The sequence below is a fragment of the Thamnophis sirtalis genome, unplaced genomic scaffold, assembly GCF_051295495.1.
Source record: "Thamnophis sirtalis isolate CommonGarterSnake01/CBP01778 unplaced genomic scaffold, rThaSir2_p1.2 scaffold_13, whole genome shotgun sequence".
Taxonomy (NCBI): domain Eukaryota; kingdom Metazoa; phylum Chordata; class Lepidosauria; order Squamata; family Natricidae; genus Thamnophis; species Thamnophis sirtalis.
The window spans coordinates 5291496-5312347 of NW_028261393.1; the positions used below are offsets into that span (position 1 = coordinate 5291496).

Here is a 20852-nt window from a genome sequence, read left to right on the forward strand (position 1 = left end):
ACCCTTAACCTAACCCTAACCCTTAACCTAACGAAAAACGTAACGCTAACCCTTAACCTAACGCTAAACGTAACGCTAACGCTCTAAACCTAACCCTTAACCTAACCCTAACCCTTAACCTAACCCTTACCTTTATGTGAATCGGCTTGCTGTAATTTAATTTTTATTTCAATTTTTCTATCTTTTCCGTCGCGTTGTGATGACGTCACATACGCGATTTCGTCGACTGCGCTTTTGTGGAACGCGGTTTTGACGGGTCACGAAGATCCTCTACTTCAGGGTTCGTCAACACTGCAAAAGTTTGAGAGATAGGGATTTCAACTCCCAGAATTCCCCAGCCACCCATGCTAGCTAGGGAATTCTGGGACCTGAACCCCATATTTGCTGGCTGGGGAATTCTGGGAGTTGAAATCCAAACCTCTTTCCGATGGAAGGGTTGGACAAATAAAGAAAGCAAAAGAAATGCTGATAACGATGATTTCAAATATTCCAGACATTGGACATTTTATCACAGGGAAAGTGAAAAGCAGAAGCACCATAAACCATTGCAAATGTGAACGAACAAGGACCGACTTCAGGGATGTATGCAAGGAGAGGCAATAAAGTCAAGATGGCGGCCACCATTCTGTGTTTAAATCCCTACTAAAGTCCCAGCATGCCCGGTGGGGAATTTCGGTTGCTGGGAGTCCAAGCATGCTGGGCTCAATTGAACTCCACACTTGCTAGCTGGGGAATTCAGACGGATGGGGAATCCACCCATTTTAAAATTGCTAAGCTCTAAGCTTTAGCTACAACCCCACTACACTTCCTTCCTATTTCAATCAATCAATCACTCAATCAGACTAGAGCTGGAAGGGACCTTGGAGGTCTTCTAGTCCAACCCCTGCTCAAGCAGGAGACTTTATACCACTCTGGACAAATGGGTGTCCAGTCTCTTCTTTAAAACCTCCAGTGTTGGGGTACCCACAATTTCGGGTGGCAAGCAACCATAGTATGTATGTATGTATGTATGTATGTATGTATGTATGTATGTATGTATGTATCTATCTATCTATCTATCTATCTATCTATCTATCTATCTATCTATCTATCTATCTCTACCTACCTACCTACCTACCTACCTACCTACCTACCTGATAGATCTATCATCTATCTATCTATCTATCTATCTATCTATCTATCTATCTATCTATCTATCTATCTATCTATCTCTACCTACCTACCTACCTACCCACCTACCTGATAGATCTATCTATCTATCTATCTATCTATCTATCTATCTATCTATCTATCTATCTATCTATCTATCTATCTATCTATCTATCTGATTATCTATCTATCTAATCTATCTATCTATCTACCTATCTATCTGATTATCTATTTATCTATCATCTGTCTATCTATCTATCTATCTATCTATCTATCTATCTATCTATCTATCTATCTATCTATCTCTACCTACCTACCTACCTACCCACCTACCTGATAGATCTATCATCTATCTATCTATCTATCTATCTATCTATCTATCTATCTATCTATCTATCTATCTATCTATCTATCTATCTATCTATCTATCTATCTGATTATCTATCTATCTAATCTATCTATCTATCTATCTACCTATCTATCTGATTATCTATTTATCTATCATCTGTCTATCTATCTATCTATCTATCTATCTATCTATCTATCTATCTATCTATCTATCTATCTCTACCTACCTACCTACCTACCTACCTACCTACTTACCTACCTACCTACCTGATAGATCTATCATCTATCTATCTATCTATCTATCTATCTATCTATCTATCTATCTATCTATCTATCTATCTATCTCTACCTACCTACCTACCTACCTACCTACCTACCTACCTACCTACCTACAGATAGATCTATCATCTATCTATCTATCTATCTATCTATCTATCTATCTATCTATCTATCTATCTATCTATCTCTATCATCTATCTATCAACTATCTATCTGATTATCTATCTCTACCGACCGACCTACTTACCTACCTACCTGATAGATCGATCTATCTATCTATCTATCTATCTATCTATCTATCTATCTATCTATCTATCTATCTATCTATCTATCTATCTATCTATCTATCTATCTATCTACCTACCTACCTACCTACCTACCTACCTACCTACCTACCTACCATCCTTCTGTCTGTCTGTCTGTCTGTCTTCTGATCCCAGCTAACCCAAAACGATTTGCTTACTTTTTGACGCCCCAGCAGGGATAAAAAGAAAACAAGAGGTTAAGTCAGGACCCCGGATGGCGGCTCGTGGGAACGCGACCCAGCTTTAACGAGAGGCTGGAGAACAAGCCTGCGAGTCCCAAGCGCGAGCCGATCCGAGGCTCGGGCGGCACCGACGATCGGCTCCACCTGGTCTAGCTCGCCCGATCTCCCCCCCCACCCCTCCCCGGCCAACCCCCCCTCCCACTCTTCGCCCTCCCGTGTCTAGACGGCCCCCTCCCGCCTTCCCGACGCTGCCCGCAAGCCGGGCTGTCCCCGTGGCATTCCGACGTGGCGGGCGGCTTTTGCAGCCGTCGCGAGGAGCAGAAGCGAGCGAGCGAGGGAGGGCCGCCCAGGCGGCGGCAGCAGCAGCGGCGGCGGGGAAGCGAGATCCGGAACATGCGAACGGGGCGGGTTCCTGCTTCCACCGCCCCCCTTTCGGTCCAGCCCTTCCCCGAGAGGCGCTCCCTGCCACAGGAAGCCCCGGCAGCGGCCTCCGAGGGCCCCGCAGGGCGAGCCACAAGGCCGAGCAGGTCCAGGTGAGCCGCTCCCGCCCCGCAGCTTCGCCCCTTGCTGGCTGTTCCCCCCCACCCACCCCGAGGCGTCCGCCCGGCCGGGAAAGGCCGTGGGAAACGGGCGGGATCGGGCGGCTTGGCGGGTCTGCAAGGAACCGGGACGCTCCCCGCACCTCCTGGGTGGGTGGGTGGAGGATAGGCTCTCTTTGCTCCGCCGTCGCGGGCGAGGAGCGGGCATTGTCTCGCGGGGGAATTTGCAGCGGGGAAGGAAAGGGGTCTGGGGGGGACAGAGACGGATTTCCCCCTCCTCCCTCCCAGTTTTTTTGTCCCCCCCTCCCAGTTTCCCTGCCCCCCCCCACTTTACATGTTCCCCCTCCTACTTTCCTTGTTTCCCCTCCCACTTTCCCGGTGCCCCCTCCCATTTTTCCTGCCCCCCACTTTTCTTGTCCCCCCTCCCACTTTTCTTGTTTCTCCCTCCCATTTTCCCGGTCCCCCCTCCCACTTTTCCTGTCCCCCCCACTCTCCCTGTCCCCCCTCCCACTTTTCTTGTTTCCTCCTCCCGCTTTTCATGCCCCCCCACTCTCCCTGTCCCCCCTCCCACTTTTCTTGTCCCCTTCCCACTTTTCCAGTCCCCCCACTCTCCCTGTCCCCCTCCCACTTTTCTTGTTCCCCCTCCTAGTTTCTTCCCCCTCCCACTTTTCCAGTCCCCCCACTCTCCCTGTCCCCCTCCCACTTTTCTTGTTCCCCCTCCTAGTTTCTTCCCCCTCCCACTTTTCCTGTCCCCCCCACTCTCCCTGTCCCCCCTCCCACCTTTCTTGTCCCCCTCCCACTTTCTTCCCCCCCTCCCACTTTTCTTGTTTCCCCCTCCCACTTTTCCTGTCCCCCCCACTCTCCCTGTCCCCCCTCCCACTTTTCTTGTTCCCCCTCCTAGTTTCTTCCCCCCTCCCACTTTTCCTGTCCCCCCCACTCTCCCTGTCCCCCCTCCCACCTTTCTTGTCCCCCTCCCATTTTCTTCCCCCCTCCCACTTTTCTTGCTTCCCCCTCCCACTTTTCCTGTCCCCCCACTCTCCCTGTCCCTCTCCCACTTTTCTTGTTCCCCCTCCTAGTTTCTTCCCCCTCCCACTTTTCTTGTTTCCCCCTCCCACTTTTCATGTCCCCCCTCCGCTTTCCCTGTCCCCCCTCCCACTTTTCCTGTCCCCCTCCCACTTTATTGTTTCCCCTTCCCACTTTTATTGTCCCCCTCCCATTTTTCCTGTCCTCCCTCCCCCTTTTCTTGTCCCCCCTCCCACTTTTGTTTCCCCTTCCCACTTTTCCTGTCCCCCCTCCCACTGTTATTGTTTCCCCCTCCCATTTTTCCTGCCCCCCCCACCCCTCATACTTTTCTGCCCGCCTCCCTTCCCGTGCCTTGCCCGGGCCCGCCTAGCCGGATTCACGTGCGGGCGGGATCGGGCCCTCCAGCGGGCCCGCGCTTTTCCTGGCGGAGGAAGCGAGGCTGGAAGTCGCGCCGCCCGGGGAAAAGAGCTCCGGGTCCGGGAAAGACGGTGGAGGCTGGGCTCCTCTCGGAGCTCGGACCGGGAAGCTGCAGGGGTTAACGCCGGGCTCGGTGTGGGAAGGAAAGAAAGGGGGCCTCTGAGCGCGCGCAGAGTGGGCTTTCTGGCCTGCCGTCTGCGGGAAAAACCCCCGGTCCCAGTCTCGGAAATCTCGCCTTGGGGATGTCAGATGATCTAAACCCCCCCTTCTTTGCGGGGAGGGGGAGGAGGAGGATTAAGAACCTGGAGCATTCTGTACATGCTCTTTGTACTTAGTTCTACCAACTTGAACCTTAAGATCTAGAGTTAGCTTGAAAACATATTATTATTATTATTATTTTTTAAAATGTCCTGAAACGATTTGATGGGTGGTTTGGTATTTGAAATCTCTCTCTCTCTCTCTCTCTCCTCTCTCTCTCTTCTCTCTCTCTCTCTCTCTCTCTCTCTCTCTCTCTCTCTCTCTCTCTCTCTCTCTCCCTCCCTCCCTCCCTCCCTCCCTCCCTCCCTCCCTCCCTCTCTCTCTCTCTCACACACACACACACCCTCCTTCCTTCTTTCTCTCCCCCCTCCCTCCCTCTTTCTTTTTTCTTTCTTTCTCTATCTTTCTCTCTCTCTCTCTCACACACACACACCCTTCCTCCTTCCTTCCCTCTTTCTCTCCCTCCCTCCCTCTTTCTTTTTTCTTTCTCTCACGCACATACCCTCCCTCCTTCCTTCTTTCTCTCCCTCCCTCTTTCTTTTTTCTTTCTTTCTTTCTCTCTCTCTCTCACACACACACACCCTCCCTCCTTCTTTCTTTCTCTCCTTCCCTCTTTCTTTTTTCTTTTTCTCTCTCACACACACACCCTTTCTCCTTCCTTCTTTCTTTCTTTTTTCTTTCTTTCTTTCTCTCTCACACACAAACACCCTCCCTCCTTCTTTCTCTCCCTCCTTCCCTCTTTCTTTTTTCTTTTTCTCTCTCACACACACCCTCCCTCCTTCCTTCTTTCTCTCCTTCCCTCTTTCTTTTTTCTTTCTCTCTCTCTCTCTCTCTCTTTCTCTCTCTCTCTCTCACACACACACACACACCCTTCCTCCTTCCTTCTTTCTTTCTTTTTTCTTTCTTTCTCTCTCTCACACACACCTCCTTCCTTCTTTCTCTCCCTCCTTCTTTCTTTTTTCTTTCTTTCTCTCTCCCGCCCTCCCTCTTCCTTCCTTCCTTCCTTTCTTTGTTTTTACGACTCCTGGTCTATTCCTAAAAGACATAATGCTGAGGTGAGTTCTAGAATCCAAAACACAGGTAATCCTCTGTTTACGACCAACATTGAGCTCTTCATTTCTGTTGTTAAATGTTTTGCCTTCTGTGGCTAAGTTGAATCGCTGCCGTTGTTCAGTTAGGAATCCGGTCGTTAAGTGAAACCTGGCTTCCCCATTGACTTTGCTTGCCAGAGGTGGCCAAAAGGGGATCATGTGAGCCCAGCCTCTGACACCGCCATCACAAATAGCATGCAGTTGCCAAGTGGTCTAGATTTTGATCATGTGACCACTGCCACAGTTGTTAAGTGTGAAAAAGAGCCGTAAGCCATTTTTTTCCTGTGCCGTTGTAACTCAAAACGGTCCCTAAGTGAATAGTTGTTAAATCGAGGGCTACTTGTAGCCAAGGACAGGGCGAGAATTTAAAGTGTAGTCATGTAGGGTTTAGTTAGGGTTTATGGCAATTGCGTTTGTGTGTGGAGGGGCAGTAATCAACGTCATGGTTTTAAAAAAAGGATATTTTCACTTTGAGCAATCATTGAATCTTTAAAGAAATGAAGATTTGCTTCAGAGATCTTTTAGCACACCTCTACGGATTGATGAGGGAGCACACGGACTTTGTGGCGAAGAAGCGTGGAAAATAAAGCTAGAATAAAGCTTTGAACAGTTGGTATTCATTTATTTTTCCAGATTTGGGTTAAAAGTTTTAGATGAAAAAGGGGGCCGTCCCTAGACTAGGATATGTTTGGAAAGGTCATTTCTTGTTATTGCTTTTAAACCAAATAATGTTATTACGTTTTGCAAAGTGTACACATCAAAAGCAACATAAACTTAACAAGAGAAAAAATAAGAGTTAAAAACAACAACAACAAAGATCAAAAAGGTACAAAGAAAAAGAAAGGAAGACAAAAATAGAATGACTTCTGACTTCTCCGAATCATGTAGAGGACATTTTCATTCGACTCTTAGTTTAAAAGTGTAACATCCATCCCACCCCCCATGCCCCCCAAAAAGAAAAGGGGAAATTAAAATATAAGTTCTTTTGTTTTGTCCCTATTAGAATTTCAACGATCATCACATCCATATGTCAAAATTGGATTTTTCTCCATCTCTTGCAAAAAGTCCACAGAGGGCTTCCAATTATAAATGAAATTTATTCAGTGGTTTTTCCCTCTGGAGGGAGGGCCGTTAACTTAGCCATCATTGCCAAATCTGTCATCTTTATTAATTGTTCCTCTATTGTGAGAAAATCCTGACAGTGGGAACAATTAATCAGTAGAACCAGAAGTTGTGAATGATCCAACACTGGAAATTTTAAAGAAGAGATTGGGTAACCATTTTGTCTGGAATGGCATATAGGTTTCCTGCTTGAGCAGAGGGTCAGACTAGAGGACCTCCAAGGTCCCTTCCAACTCTATTTCCTCGACTTACAACAGTTTTTTTTTAGTGACCATTATAACAGTACTGGGGAAAAATGGTTTATGACCGGTTTTTCACACTTACAACCTTCTGGTTGCATGATCAAAATTCAGATGCTTGGCAACCGACTCGTCTTTATGACGGTTGCAGTGGCTCTGGGCCATGCGGTCTCCTTTTGCGACCTCCTGACAGCCAATGGGGAAAACGGATTCACTTAACAACCATAACTTAACAGCTCTAGCGATTTGTTTTAACAACTGGGGGCAGGCAAGTAAGGTTGTAAAACCCAGTTCACAACTGCCTGGCTCCAGAAATCACCCAGAAATTTTGGGCTCGACTGTGGTCGTAAACCGAGGACTCCCCATTCTTCTGACGTCTGGAGCGTTAAAAGGCTGTGTAGCTTCCTTTAGGCCTGGGATCAGATTCAAAACTCCCTCCTACATTTATCTCTGCTTGGTATCCCTTAGCTTATTCAGTAGCTGTTCATTTATTTATGTTTATTGCCCCCACTTCTAATCCCAGAACAAGCCTTCTATCACAGCCTTTATCCACCCCATTTCCCAGGAACTTGGGCAAGGATTGTTTTTTCTCTCTCTCTCTTTTTTTTTTCATTTTAGTGCTGCAGATTATTTTGCTGCTTTATATTCTTGCCCGGATTGCTGACAGTGGTTTCAGGATGTTTATAGAAATGTTTTTTAACCAACCGAGCTGGAACAAAAGTGCTGTTACTGTTATTTATTATGGTTTGTCCCACAGCCAGACGTCGAGATTTCGATTTGGCCTTTTTCACCCATCCAACGAGTCCTTTCCAAGAACCAGGGACGGGGGGCAAACGGGAGCTGTTTGATGCTGTTTAAAATCAGGGTAGAAGGGATGTCAGTTGCAAACGTTTTGCAATTGACGGCTGGGGATGTTGTCAATGCCGATGGTCTTCAGAAACGGAAGTTGATAGATAAATTGATTGGCCAGATAAGAGTCAAGTGAATCAAAGAAGGGGTGGACTTGGGATCATTTGTGACAATGTAAGGATTCTAAACACAACACAATACAATAGAAGAGTTGGAAGGGCCCTTGGAGGTCTTCTAGTCCAACCTCCTGCTCAAGCAGGAGGAGGCACTACACCCTCTCTCTGGGCACACATACCGTTGCCATTTGCTCTTTTGTTTTCCAGCATGCCCATGAGCGCCGGACTACTAATTTTCCAATTTCCGGGGTTCCGGCATGCACACATGCGCCTTTCAGTGTGGTGGAAAACTTGGTGCCGAAAATATTCGCCATCGTTTCCCCACACGATTGCAGACAAGGGATGCTCCAATTGTTTTGTTCTTGTCCCCAAAGCGTCTGTTAGTGGTAATTAACTATTGGGACTCCCTTTTTGTTTCCCTTGCCACAGTCGTTCTATTTTTTATTTATTATCCCTTTTATTTTATCACCCATCTCCCCGTTCAAGGTGTGACTCAGAGCTGCAATAGCATTACCCGTCTCCTTCCATGCATCCACTCTAGCGCCAGGACAAATTCTCCTCCCGTTTTCTCACCCCTCTGTCTGTCCTGGGACAAGCCTTGTGTGCCAAACAAGGAGGCCGAACAAGCCTCTTCAGCTGGTGAGGTCAGTGAGAGGGTTGCAGGCCAAGAGAAGTGTGGTTTGGGGGGAAGAGGCAGGGGAAGACCAAACTTCTCTCTCTCTCCATCTCTCTCTCTCTACCCCTCTCCCTCCCTCTCTCCTTCTGTTTTTCTGCTTTCTGCCATATCCTCTCCCCCCCTTAATGCTGTGAGGCCATGCCATATGTTTCCTACCAGCAGACCGTAGCCCACCCCCTCCTTCCCTCACCCACCCACCCACCCCATTTAATCTCCATCGTGATTAGCAAAGCTCTTGTCTGTTGTGCTTCTTGGCGACATGACAGGATGACCGCATTTGCAGAATGAGTTTGCTTCTTTTAAAACGCAACTTGTTACGGATGCTTAGCCCTCTGTAGCAATGTCTCTGAACCTTAGCAAAGTCTGGACTTCAACTCCCAGAATGCCTCATTTTGCATAGGATCACCCAACACCCCCCCCCCCCAATTCAAGGCCTGCCGGTTGCACCGAGATGCAGAAATGTGCTTTCAAGTAAAGAGATCACAGTTATAAATCCAGAGACGCATCTATCTTTTTTTTTTTTTTTTAATGTTCTTAGATCTGAGGTTTTCAACCTTGGTAACTTTTAAGATGTGTGGACTACAGCTCCCAGGATCCCCCATTTTGCATAGGACCCAAGGCCCACCTGTTGAGTGTAGATGCCAAAATGTTGCTTCAAGAGATTTGTTGCAAACCCAAGTTTTATTTTTTTTAATGTTCGACACAAGTATCTCGACCGTGGTAACTTGTAAGATGTGTGGACTTCAACTCCCAGAATTCCCCATTTTGCCTAGGACACTAACACACACACACACAGACACATACACACCAGTTGAGTGTAGATGCAAAAAATGATGTTTCAAGTAAGAGATCTTGTTGCAAATCCAGCGGTGTTTTTCTTTTTAGCTTTTTGTTTAATAATGTAAATCTGAGTTTCTCAAGTTTGACCGCTTTAAGCAAGGGTGGATTTCAACATGGCTGGCTGGGGAATTCTGGGAGTTGAAGTCCACCCTGCTTAAAGTGGCCAAATTTCAGAAATATTGCTCTAGAGCAGTGGTTCCCAAACTTGGCAACTTTAAGACTTGTGGACTTCCAACTCCCAGAATTCTCCAGCCAGCATCTGGCTGGAGAATTCTGGGAGTTGAAGTCCACAAGTCTTAAAGTTGCCAAGTTTGGGAACCCCTGCTCTAGAGAACAGAGTTAACCTGACCCAAGGAAGCTCAGTTTTGACAATTGAAGGGAGGTGTCAGAAAAGAAGGGAGGGGAAGTTCGCAAGCTCGCCTTACTTGTCATAATTAGATGGTGTGATGAGGCCCAACAGGAAATTACACGGGTTTCAACTCTGCACCTGATTCGACTTGGGTTCAAAACAGGAGATAGTTCTTTCTCAGTCTTTTCACACACAAAAAATTTCCTTTGCTACAAAGGCTCCTGCACCAGCGAGGCTGAAGAAACTGGAAAAAAACAAGAGAGAGAGAGGTGACTTAAAAAAATCAAATTTGCATGCTTAGATGGCCACAGGGAAATAGGTGCATCTTAGCTGCTGTAATTTTCTGATTGTATTGTCAAAAATGCCAAGACTGCAACCTTATCTCTGTTATCATAACAGCTGGCATTCCTTCAGTCATTTTTGTAAAAAAAATGGAAGGCTACGTATATTTTGTTAGATGTTCCGTAAAAGAGGTTTTCGTTGTTGTCTGAAACTGTTCAGGGCAGACCAGGGATCGTTTCTCTTAAACAAGGTTGAATTTGCAGCCTTAGGGGTGGGGGAGGATAGCCCTTTCATCGTAGCCCTTCCCTCTGGGTCTGTTGACTTATCTCAAAGTCCCACCTCCTGCGTTTATTTTCGGAGAAAAGGAAAGCTAAGCGAGGTGGGAAAAGCCTAGGAGGGGGAAAAAATGAGATGGAAGGAAGAAAAAAAAGAAAAGAAAAACGTAGGTTAAAAATATATATATATATATATATATATATATATATATATATATATATATATATATATATATATATATATATATATATATATATGTGTGTGTAGGGAAATGAGTCTGTAATTTAGGGGACGATAAAGGACCATGAGAAGTGAATTAGGGTGGCATTTCCTGTTGGTTTCGTTTTTGCTACTGCTCCGCGAAGTGTTTTTCAACTGTTTCCAACTATTTTTTTTTCTTGGCTGGGCCTTGTCTGGGCCAGACAGATAGGGCATCTGTGTCGACAAGAAGTGTTTGTGGTGTCCTCCCACTCCCGTTTTTAGGATGCATTGAGATTCCACTTGGTGGGTGGGATCATGTTGGAACTGGCTTTCTTTCCGGGCAGAATAATGAATCAGGGGAACGGCCTGCCACCAGAAGTTGTGGGTTGTTCCATCAATGGAGGTTTTTGAGAAGAGATTGGACAGGCGTTTGTGTGAAGTGGTAGAGGGTTTCCTGCTTGAGCAGGGGGTTGGACTAGAAGACCTCCAAGGTCCCTTCCAGCTCTGTTATCCTTCCTTCCTTCCTTGCTTCCTTCCTTCCTTCCTTCCTTCCTTCCTTCCTTCCTCTCTCCCTCCCTCCCTCCCTCCCTCCCTCCAATACTGGAGTTTTTAAGAAGAGTTTGGACAACCGTTTGTTGGAAACAGTATAGGATTTCCTGCCTGAGCAGGGGGTTGGACTAGAAGACCTCCAAGGTCCCTTCCAGCTCTGTTATCCTTCTTTCCTCCCTCCCTCCCTCCCTCCCTCCCTCCCTCCCTTCCTTCCTTCTTTCTTTCCTCCAATACTGGAGTTTTTAAGAAGAGTTTGGACAACCATTTGTTGGAAACAGTATAGGATTTCCTGCCTGAGCAGGGGGTTGGACTAGAAGACCTCCAAGGTCCCTTCCAGCTCTGTTATCCTTCTTTCCTCCCTCCCTCCCTCCCTCCCTCCCTCCCTTCCTTCCTTCTTTCTTTCCTCCAATACTGGAGTTTTTAAGAAGAGTTTGGACAACCATTTGTTGGAAACAGTATAGGATTTCCTGCCTGAGCAGGGGGTTGGACTAGAAGACCTCCAAGGTCCCTTCCAGCTCTGTTATCCTTCTTTCCTCCCCCCCTCCCTCCCTCCCTCCCTCCCTCCCTCCCTTCCTTCCTTCCTTCTTTCTTTCCTCCAATACTAGAGTTTTTAAGAAGAGTTTGGACAACCGATTGTTGGAAACAGTATAGGATTTCCTGCCTGAGCAGGGGGTTGGACTAGAAGACCTCCAAGGTCCCTTCCAATTCTGCTCTTCCTTTTACCTGTTTCCTGAGCCTCAAGTAGTTTTTTGGGGGGGTCATCCTGAGAAGACGAAAGGAACGGCTGTGTCTGTAATTCCCATAAAAGTGTGGACCGCCATAAGGGACAGCAAGAAGGAAGGTTTGGGAAGGAACTCCTCCAAGCAGCTCAAAACACTAAGGGTTTCAATTAGATGGCAAATTGTTAGCAGAAGCCCTGGACAGTCTGGGTTTTTTGGCGAAGAGAAGGAGCATCAAGTTGCTAAAGTAAGAGATCAGCGCTGCAAAGCCAGAGTTATGTCTCCATTTTGGGGGTTTTTTCATGATCCAGATCCGAGTTTCTATACTTTGGCAACTTTAAGATGCTTGGACTTCAACTCCCAGAATTCCCCAGCCAGCATAGCTGGCTGGGGAATTCTGGGAATTGAAATCCAGGCACGTTAAAATTGGGCAACTTGAGAAACAGCGATCCAGATAGTTCAATTACAGTATTTGAAATATAATGTTAAGATGTCATTTAAAGTTGAGAAACTTTTTTAGATCTACCATACATCAGTGATCCGTCTACTGGTGGATCCTAGTGCACCTCTTGCCTTTCCTTGAGTTACATGTCTTTTCACTGGCCAAAAACTTAGAATGCTGGTTTAACTCTTTAACTTTCCTTTTATCCGAAAGTTACTGCCTTGTGATCTTGTGAAACTTGGTTGTGTGTCAATAGCTCTTGAAAGGGCCTCTTGCTCTGCAGTTGTGTGTGTGTGTGTGTGTACCTTTACATCACTTCCTGATCCAGGAAGTTGGTGCGATCTGAAAATACTGTGGGCTGGTTCTTTTGTTTAATAACCTGGATGATCTAGGCAGCAGACTAAAAAGCAGAGACATCACCCTGCCAACAAAAGTGCGTGTAGTCAAGGCGATGGTTTTCCCAGTTGCAATGGATGGCTGTGAAGATTGGACCATAAGGAAGGCTGAGCGCCAAAGAATGGAGGCCTTTGAACTCTGGTGCTGGAGAAGACTCCTGCATTGAGTCCCTTGGACTGCAAGGCCATCCAACCGGTCAGTCCTACAGGAAATCAGCCCTGACTTCTCTTGAGAAAGCCAGATCCTGAAGAGGAAACTCAAAGACTTTGGCCACCTAATGAGAAGGAAGACGGACTCCCTGGAGAAGAGCTTCATGCTGGGAACGATGGAGGGCAAAAGAAGAAGGACGGCAAGGCAATCCAACCGGTCAGTCCTAGAGGAAATCAACCCTGACTGCTCTTGAGAAGGCCAGATCCTGAAGAGGAAACTCAAAGACTTTGGCCACCTAATGAGAAGGAAGAAGGACTCCCTGGAGAAGAGCCTCATGCTGAGAAAGGTGGAGGGCAAAAGAAGAAGGGGACGGCAGAGAACGAGGTGGCTGGAGGGAGTCACCGAAGCAGTCGGCGTGAGCTTCAGTGGACTCCAGAGGATGGTAGAGGACAGGAAGTCCTGGAGGAACGTTGTCCATGGGGTTGTGATGGGTCGGACATGACTTCACAACTAACAACAAATCTGGACGAGCCAAAAACTGTTCAGCCAGGAGGAGAAATCCCAAGGAATTCAGGTGTCCCGTTGTGACGATTGGCACCCCCTTTGCCTTTGGTTGGAATAAACGAAGATTGATGGAACATCATGTGGGATCTTTGGAGATATTTCATTTTTCTTCTTCCATGTCTAGATCAAACCTTGGAGGTCTCCTAGTCCGACCCCCTGCTTAGGCAGGAAACCCTCTACCATTTCAGACAAATGGTTCTCCTATCTCTTCTTAAAAACCTTCAGGATTGGAACATCCACACCTCCTGCAGCAACTTGCCTCCAGAAGTCGTGAATGCCCCAACACTGGAAGTCTTTAAGAAGATGTTGGATAGCCATTTGCCTGAAGTGGTGTAGGGTTTCCTGCCTAAGCAGGGGGTTGGACTAGAAGACCTCCAAGGTCCCTTCCAACGCTTGTTCTATTCTATACTTTAAACTGTGAAACAGAAGAAACTTTTTTCCCTTTGTGTTTGTCCAAAAATGATTCATAATTGGTACATGTTTCCGGTAGTAGCCGACCTACCAGAAAATGTAGGTTTTTCCACATTCATACGTGTTATTATCCCATAAGAACCTCCACTTAAGCATAATGTAGGCTCTAATTCTCCACCTGTTAAGGGTCCTTCAAGTGCAGGGAGTCCTCGACTTACAACAGTTCATTTAGTGACCAAAGTTACAACAGCCCTGTCAAAAGTGACTTACGGCCGTTTTTCACAGTTACGACCTATGCAGCATCCTCATGCTAGCATGATCAAAATTCCGATGGGTGGCATTCATATTTATGATGCTCGCCGCAACCCCTGGGTCCTGGGATCCCCTTTTGCGACTTCTGGCAAGCAAAGTCAACAGGGAAGCCAATTCCAGTTAATAACCGTATTACTAATCAACCGCAGTGATTCATTCAGCAACCGAGTCAAGAAAAAGGAGGCCAAATGCACGTAAATGTCTCACATAAGAGCAGAAACGTTGGGTTCAATTGTGGCCATACGTCGAGGACTAGCTGTAGTATAAGGGAGGTCAGATCCTTGGCTGATGTTGGATATTGGATGATAAGGGTACCGTATTTTTCAGAGTATAAGACGCACCAAGATTTTGAAGAGGCAAATTAAAAAAATAAGTTTTTGCACTCTGCAGGCATCCCCAAAACGGCCTGTTTTTCACGAAAATGCTCTCCCCCCCCCCCAAAAAAGGGCATGAGTAGCCTTTAGGAGGCTTATAGAGTGCTCCTGGGGAGTACCCCCCCCCAAATGAGGAAAAAACAGCCTGTTTTTAGCAAAAACGGGCTCGTTTTTTGTCCAAAAAGGCATGCATAGCCTTTAGAAGGTTTATAGAGTGCTCCTGGGAGCTGGAGCGGGGGGAATTGAGCAAAAAACCCTGTTTTTTTGCTTATTTCTGCCCTCCCCAGCCCCCAGGAGCATTCTGATAGCCTCCTAAACGCTATGCACGGCCATTTTGTTGAAGGGGGCGGGGTTTCGGGAGACAAAAAATGCTGTATTCAGTGTACAAGACGCACCCAGATTTTCACCCTCTTTTTTTGAGGGGAAAAAGGTGCGTCTTATACTCTGAAAAATACCGTAGTTACAGCTGTTTCTAAATGTAGGCAACTTTTAAGATACTTGGACTTCAATTCCCAGAATTCCCCAGCTAACGTTCTGGCTGGGGAATTCTGGGAGTTGAAGTCCACACTTCTGCCAAAGTTGAGAAACGCTATAGGAACTTGCGTGACTCACTTGTCCTCACTTCTCAAAGGAAACTCGTGTGTGCCAATCTTACACCCCCCCGTAGCTTCCCTGATTCCCTCCAACCTCTTGTCTCCTGGATCCTTTCGCAAGTGGTTACGCTTTGCTTTCTCTCTGGTACAGCAGCAGCTGATGCTGCCCTGTTTTTATTTGCAAATTTCCATTAATTTGCTTCCTGTTTGCTCCCGCTCTCTTAAGATTGGTGTCGGTCGGTGATAGGGCTGTGTCTTTTACATGTTATCTTTTGCAAGGGAGATATTTTCAGGTTAAAGAGAGAGGATATTGGCTTACCGCAACTGCATTCGTATTTTGGGGTGCTTCGATGCACTGTTTTTAGTCCCTTTTTTTTGGCCTCGCCTAGGTATGTTTTACAGGAACTTTTATTTGCCCATTCAAATAGCATTACTGCATATAATGTTGGGCTAATTCCTATTGTAGCAAGGAAACAAAGAGATGGATTTTAAAAGAAGCTGGCTCGCTAACATGCTTTTATGTTCCGCAGACTGATCCTCTCTAGATGTATTAGCACAGCTCCCGTCCTCCTCGGCTGGCTGGGAATTATAGGGGTTTTGTTTGTTTTTATGCCGCCTTTATTATTATTATTTTTACAAATAGAGTGGCGAACATATCCAATACTCCTTACTCCTCCTATTTTTCACACCACAACAACAATCATGTGAGGTGGGTTGGGATGAAAGAGGCTGACTGGCCCAAAGTCACCTAGCTGGCTTTCATGGCTAAGGTGGGACTAGAACTCCCAGTCTTCTGGTGATTGATCCAAAGTCACCCAGCTGGCTTTCATGGCTAAGGTGGGACTAGAAGTCCCAGCCTCCCGGTGATTGGCACAAAGTCACCCAGCTGGCTTTCATAGCTAAGGCGGCACTAGAACTCCCAGTCTCCTGGTGATTGTCCAAAAGTCACCTAGCTGGCTTTCGTGCATAAGGCGAGACTAGAAGTCCCAGCCTCCCGGTGATTGGCACAAAGTCACCCAGCTGGCTTTCATAGCTAAGGCGGCACTAGAACTCCCAGTCTCCTGGTGATTGTCCAAAAGTCACCTAGCTGGCTTTCGTGCATAAGGCGAGACTAGAAGTCCCGGCCTCCTGGTGATTGGCACAAAGTCACCCAGCTGGCTTTCATAGCTAAGGTGGCACTAGAACTCCCAGTCTCCTGGTGATTGTCCAAAAGTCACCTAGCTGGCTTTCGTGCATAAGGCGAGACTAGAAGTCCCAGCCTCCCGGTGATTGGCACAAAGTCACCCAGCTGGCTTTCATGGCTAAGGCGGCACTAGAACTCCCAGTCTCCTGGTGATTGTCCAAAAGTCACCTAGCTGGCTTTCGTGCATAAGGCGAGACTAGAAGTCCCAGCCTCCCGGTGATTGGCACAAAGTCACCCAGCTGGCTTTCATGGCTAAGGCGGCACTAGAACTCCCAGTCTCCTGGTGATTGTCCAAAAGTCACCTAGCTGGCTTTCGTGCATAAGGTGAGACTAGAAGTCCCAGCCTCCCGGTGATTGGCACAAAGTCACCCAGCTGGCTTTCATAGCTAAGGCGGCACTAGAACTCCCAGTCTCCTGGTGATTGTCCAAAAGTCACCTAGCTGGCTTTCGTGCATAAGGCGAGACTAGAAGTCCCATCCTCCCGGTGATTGGCACAAAGTCACCCAGCTGGCTTTCATAGCTAAGGCGGCACTAGAACTCCCAGTCTCCTGGTGATTGTCCAAAAGTCACCTAGCTGGCTTTCGTGCATAAGGCGAGACTAGAAGTCCCAGCCTCCCGGTGGATTGACCCATAGTCACCCAGACAGCTTTCACGACTAAAGCGGGGACTAGAACTCCCAGTCTCCTGCTTTCCAGCCTGGAGCCGTAACCACTAGACCAAAGTGATTGTTTCCAGCTCCTCTGAAAACCTAACGGGTTGTTCCCAAAGTTATATTTTTGGGCTGTAATTTGGAGGTTGTTATCATTTCTCTTCCACTAAGCACATCTTATGTCTGTTTATTGGCAGAAATCCATCAGTAGCTCGGTTGTTTTCTACTAAGTACATCGGAATGCGTATAAGAGCAATATCTTGAATTTATGGGTGTGTGTCTATGGCTGGATGACTGTTAAAACAATAACAATAACAACCCCTCTTTCAAGAAAAATATTTCCTTAGCTGGAAGCTCTCTACTTAAAGCATGAAATTCAGTTTCAAATTCAGCTTACTCCTGCTGCAAAGATATGCCTGCCTAGGATAAAGCTACTAGTCCTCAAGAATGTTTACTGTCCCCGAGTTTGCAACTTCTCGTTCTTGTGGGCTGTCGGCGGGCCCAGAATGACAAAAAGAAGACCCGGCTTTTGATTTATCCTGTTTTACGTTGCCTTCTGGAATTAGTTTCTAAGTCTACAGGTGGCTAAATGATGAATCGCTGAGGAGGGGCTGGGTATAAACATGTCCCGAAAGGAACTTCAGAATGTGGTTTCATTTAATTTGCGCGGATTTTGCTGAGCCTCAAAACTTTTTAGGTGCCAAAATTGCCTGCTAAAGAGCCCGTGGTTTTCCCATTCGGCGGCTGCAAGTAGCCACCCAATCCTTAATGCCTTTTCCCTGCTGCTTTACGGAGAGACGCCAACTCCTGAAAAAAGAATATAGATCAGTGTTTCTCAACCTTGGCGACTTTAAGTCCTGCGGACTTCAACTCCCAGAATCCCCCAGCCAGCATAGCTGGCTGGGGAATTCTGGGAGTTGAAGTCCGCAGGCCTTAAAGTCGCCAAGGTTGAGAAACACTGATAAAGATAGTCAGAGGTGGTTTTCAGCCAGTCCGGGGCGGTTCGCCCCAACTGGTAGTGGAAATCGTGGGTGGGCCTGTCCATCCACCCCGGCTCTATGCCGTCCTATTTGGGCACGTTTACAAGCCGTGTGCATTCGTGCAAGCCGCACACGCGATCAGAGCACATGCGTAGAATGCCGAGCGCATGTGTGCATGGTGCCGTGGGCTCACATTTGCGAACCAGTAGGGATAATAAGTGATCACACACACCCCCTCTAAGGTAAAGATAAAGGTTCCCCTCGCACATATGTGCTAGTCGTTCCCGACTCTAGAGGGCAGTGCTCATCCCCGTTTCGAAGCCCAAGAGCCAGTGCTATCCGAAGACGTCTCCGTGGTCATGTGGCCGGCATGACTCAACGGCGAAGGTGCACGGAACACTGTTACCTTCCCACCAAAGGTGGCCTCTATTTTGCATTTTTTACGTGCTTTCGAACTGCTAGGTGGGCAGAAGCTGGGACAAGTCACGGGAGCTCACTCCGTTATGTGATGCTAAGGATTCGAACCGCTGCCTGCCGATCTTTCTGATCGATCAACAAGCTCAGCGTCTTAGCCACTGAGCCACAGCATCGTTCCCTCCCCCCCACCTCTGTAGATAGTGCTTACAATCATTCATTTAGCAACTGTTCAAAATAACATCCCCTGGGAAAGAAGGGACTGGCCACCATCACAGCCTTCCCATGGTCTTGCGATCAAAACGTGACCATCATGTGTTTACAAAAGTTGCAGCATGCTGGGGACCTCGGGCCGCCATTTTGCAAACTTCCCAGCCTGCTTCCGACAAGCGAAGTCCATGCGGGAACGTTAAATTTGCTTAGCCACCGCAAGTCACTTAACAACTGCAGTGATTCGCTTAACAACCGTGGTCAAAAGAGCACCACCTTGCTTAGCAACCGAATTCGAAGACTCCTTCGCCTTGACTCTCTTTGGTACCTGTTGTGACTCAGCAGCAGTCTTCTGTGAGTCTTTTCGGGATGCAAGTTTAACAATGCAGCTGGGGCTCGTTAGTGGGTCTTCGGGTGATAAAAGGACGGAGGATACCACGCCCTGGTGGCAGGAGTCAACGTTCCTTCGTTCATTCATGCATTCATTGATCATCGGTCGTGGTTTATTTGAGATACACTTGGAGAAGTGATTTGCTTTCTGTAACCCTGATTCAAGGAGACATTTGGAGAAGAGCATTTGTAAGAGTTTTTGTTTGGTATTCTGTTATTTCGTTAGAGACTTTATTTATGTTTATTTTTGGGCTCACAGCCAGTCTGAGCCGAGAACTGATAAAGTGAGTTCCTTTTACGTTTGTCTGCCTGTCGTCTGTTAACGAGCGGAGAAGGGGGGACAGAACAGGTACCCAAAGGGAAGGGAAAGTCAGACTTGATCAGGCTTCCCTGTTCTTATAGGTTATATAAGAGCCGTGGTGACGCAGTGGTTAGGTGCAGTACTGCAGGCTAACTCTGCCGACTGCCATCAATTCAATCCTGACCGGCTCAAAGTAGACTCAGCCTTCCGTCCTTCTGAGGTCGGTCAAATGAAGACACCCAGATTGTCAGGGGCAAGAGGCTGACTCTGTAAACTGCTTAGAGAGGGCTGTAAAGCGGTATATAAGTCTAAGTGCTATTGCTCTTCCTTCCCCCTCCCTCCCTCCCTTCCTCCTTTAACAGCAGAAATGCTGGGCTCGATTGTCGTAAGTCAAGGATGACGCTGTTGTAAGTGCTGTTGCTCTTTTCAACAGAGCCCTCCAGGGTGTTGCATTGAGGTGCTGCTATTTTTGGACCCATTTCCCCCTCCCCAGAGGGAGCTCCTCCCTGCCTTAGTGCCAACCAGCCAGCCTGTTGGAACGCTGCCCTCGATGAGTAAGTCCGCCTGTGGGGTGTGGACTTTCCCTAATGCCAGCCGCTTCTCTGAGGCCTCTTTGTCGGTAACAGAGGCAGTATTCATGCCACACACACCTCCACCTCAGGCAGGAATTTCTGAGTAATGGGGGCTGGGGGTGGGGGTGGGGGGGGTTGCTTGAATACCTTCCTGTGTATGAAATCTCCCCCGTGTTCTATACCTCTTTTTTTCCCTTCTTTTGCCTACATCCCTGGAGACACTTCTTCCCACACCCCAAACTAAATCACGTTGGATGCATTCAATCAATCCTGGGAGTTGAAGTCCACACCTCTTAAAGTTGTCAAGGCTGGGAAAGACTGATGGAGGGCTGGGCCTGTGTCTAGAATTCGGAGGAAACAAAAGAAATGTTGATAACGATAATTTTCAAATATCCCAGACGTTGGGCATTTTATCACAGGAAAAAGGAAAAGCAGAAGCACCACCATTTGTTGTTGTTAGTTGAGAAGCCGTGTCCGACCCATCGCGACCCCATGGACAACGTTCCTCCAGGACTTCCTGTCCTCTACCATCCTCTGGAGTCCATTTAATCTCCTGCTGACTGCTTCGGTGGCTCCATCCAGCCACCTCCTTCTCTGTCGCCCCCTTCTTCTTTTGCCCTCCATCGTTCCCAGCATGAGGCTCTTCTCCAGGGAGTCCTTCTTCCTTCTCTTTAGGTGGCCAAAGTCTTTGAGTTTCCTCTTCAGGGTCTGGCCTTCTAAAGAGCAGTCAGGGTTGATCTCCTCTAGGACTGACCGGTTGGATGGCCTTGCAGTCCAAGGGACTCAATGCAGGAGTCTTCTCCAGCACCAGAGTTCAAAGGCCTCCATTCTTTGGCTTCCTTCCTTCTCATTAGGTGGCCAAAGTCTTTGAGTTTCCTCTTCAGGATCTGGCCTTCCAAAGAGCAGTCAGGGTTGATCTCCTCTAGGACTGACCGGTTAGATGGCCTTGCAGTCCAAGGGATTCGCAGGAGTCTTCTCCAGCACCAGAGTTCAAAGGCCTCCATTCTTTGGCGCTCAGCGTTCCTTATGATCCAACCTTCACAGCCATACATTGCAACTAGGAAAACCACAGCCTTGACTATGCACACATTTTTGTTGGCCG

At 47.4% G+C, this 20852-nt stretch overlaps 1 protein-coding gene across 8 annotated transcripts in view; it reads left to right on the forward strand.

The window, feature by feature from the left end:
• The first annotated feature begins 2658 nt into the window (after positions 1 to 2658).
• The window catches only part of ARHGEF1 (Rho guanine nucleotide exchange factor 1), a 71896-nt gene continuing 53702 nt past the window's right edge, over positions 2659 to 20852 (forward strand). For 5 of the 8 annotated variants that reach the window (XR_015698344.1, XM_087727640.1, XM_087727638.1 and 2 more), the window contains exon 1: positions 10126 to 10506. Coding sequence is in view for 6 of the 8 variants with exons in the window: in XM_087727640.1 (XP_087583766.1) it covers positions 10471 to 10506 (36 nt within the window). In the remaining 2 variants the exon portion in view is untranslated. Of the gene's footprint in view, positions 2797 to 10124; positions 10507 to 20852 lie in introns of those variants that run through there. The other 3 variants (XM_087727643.1, XM_087727639.1, XM_087727644.1) reach the window with 3 other exon arrangements.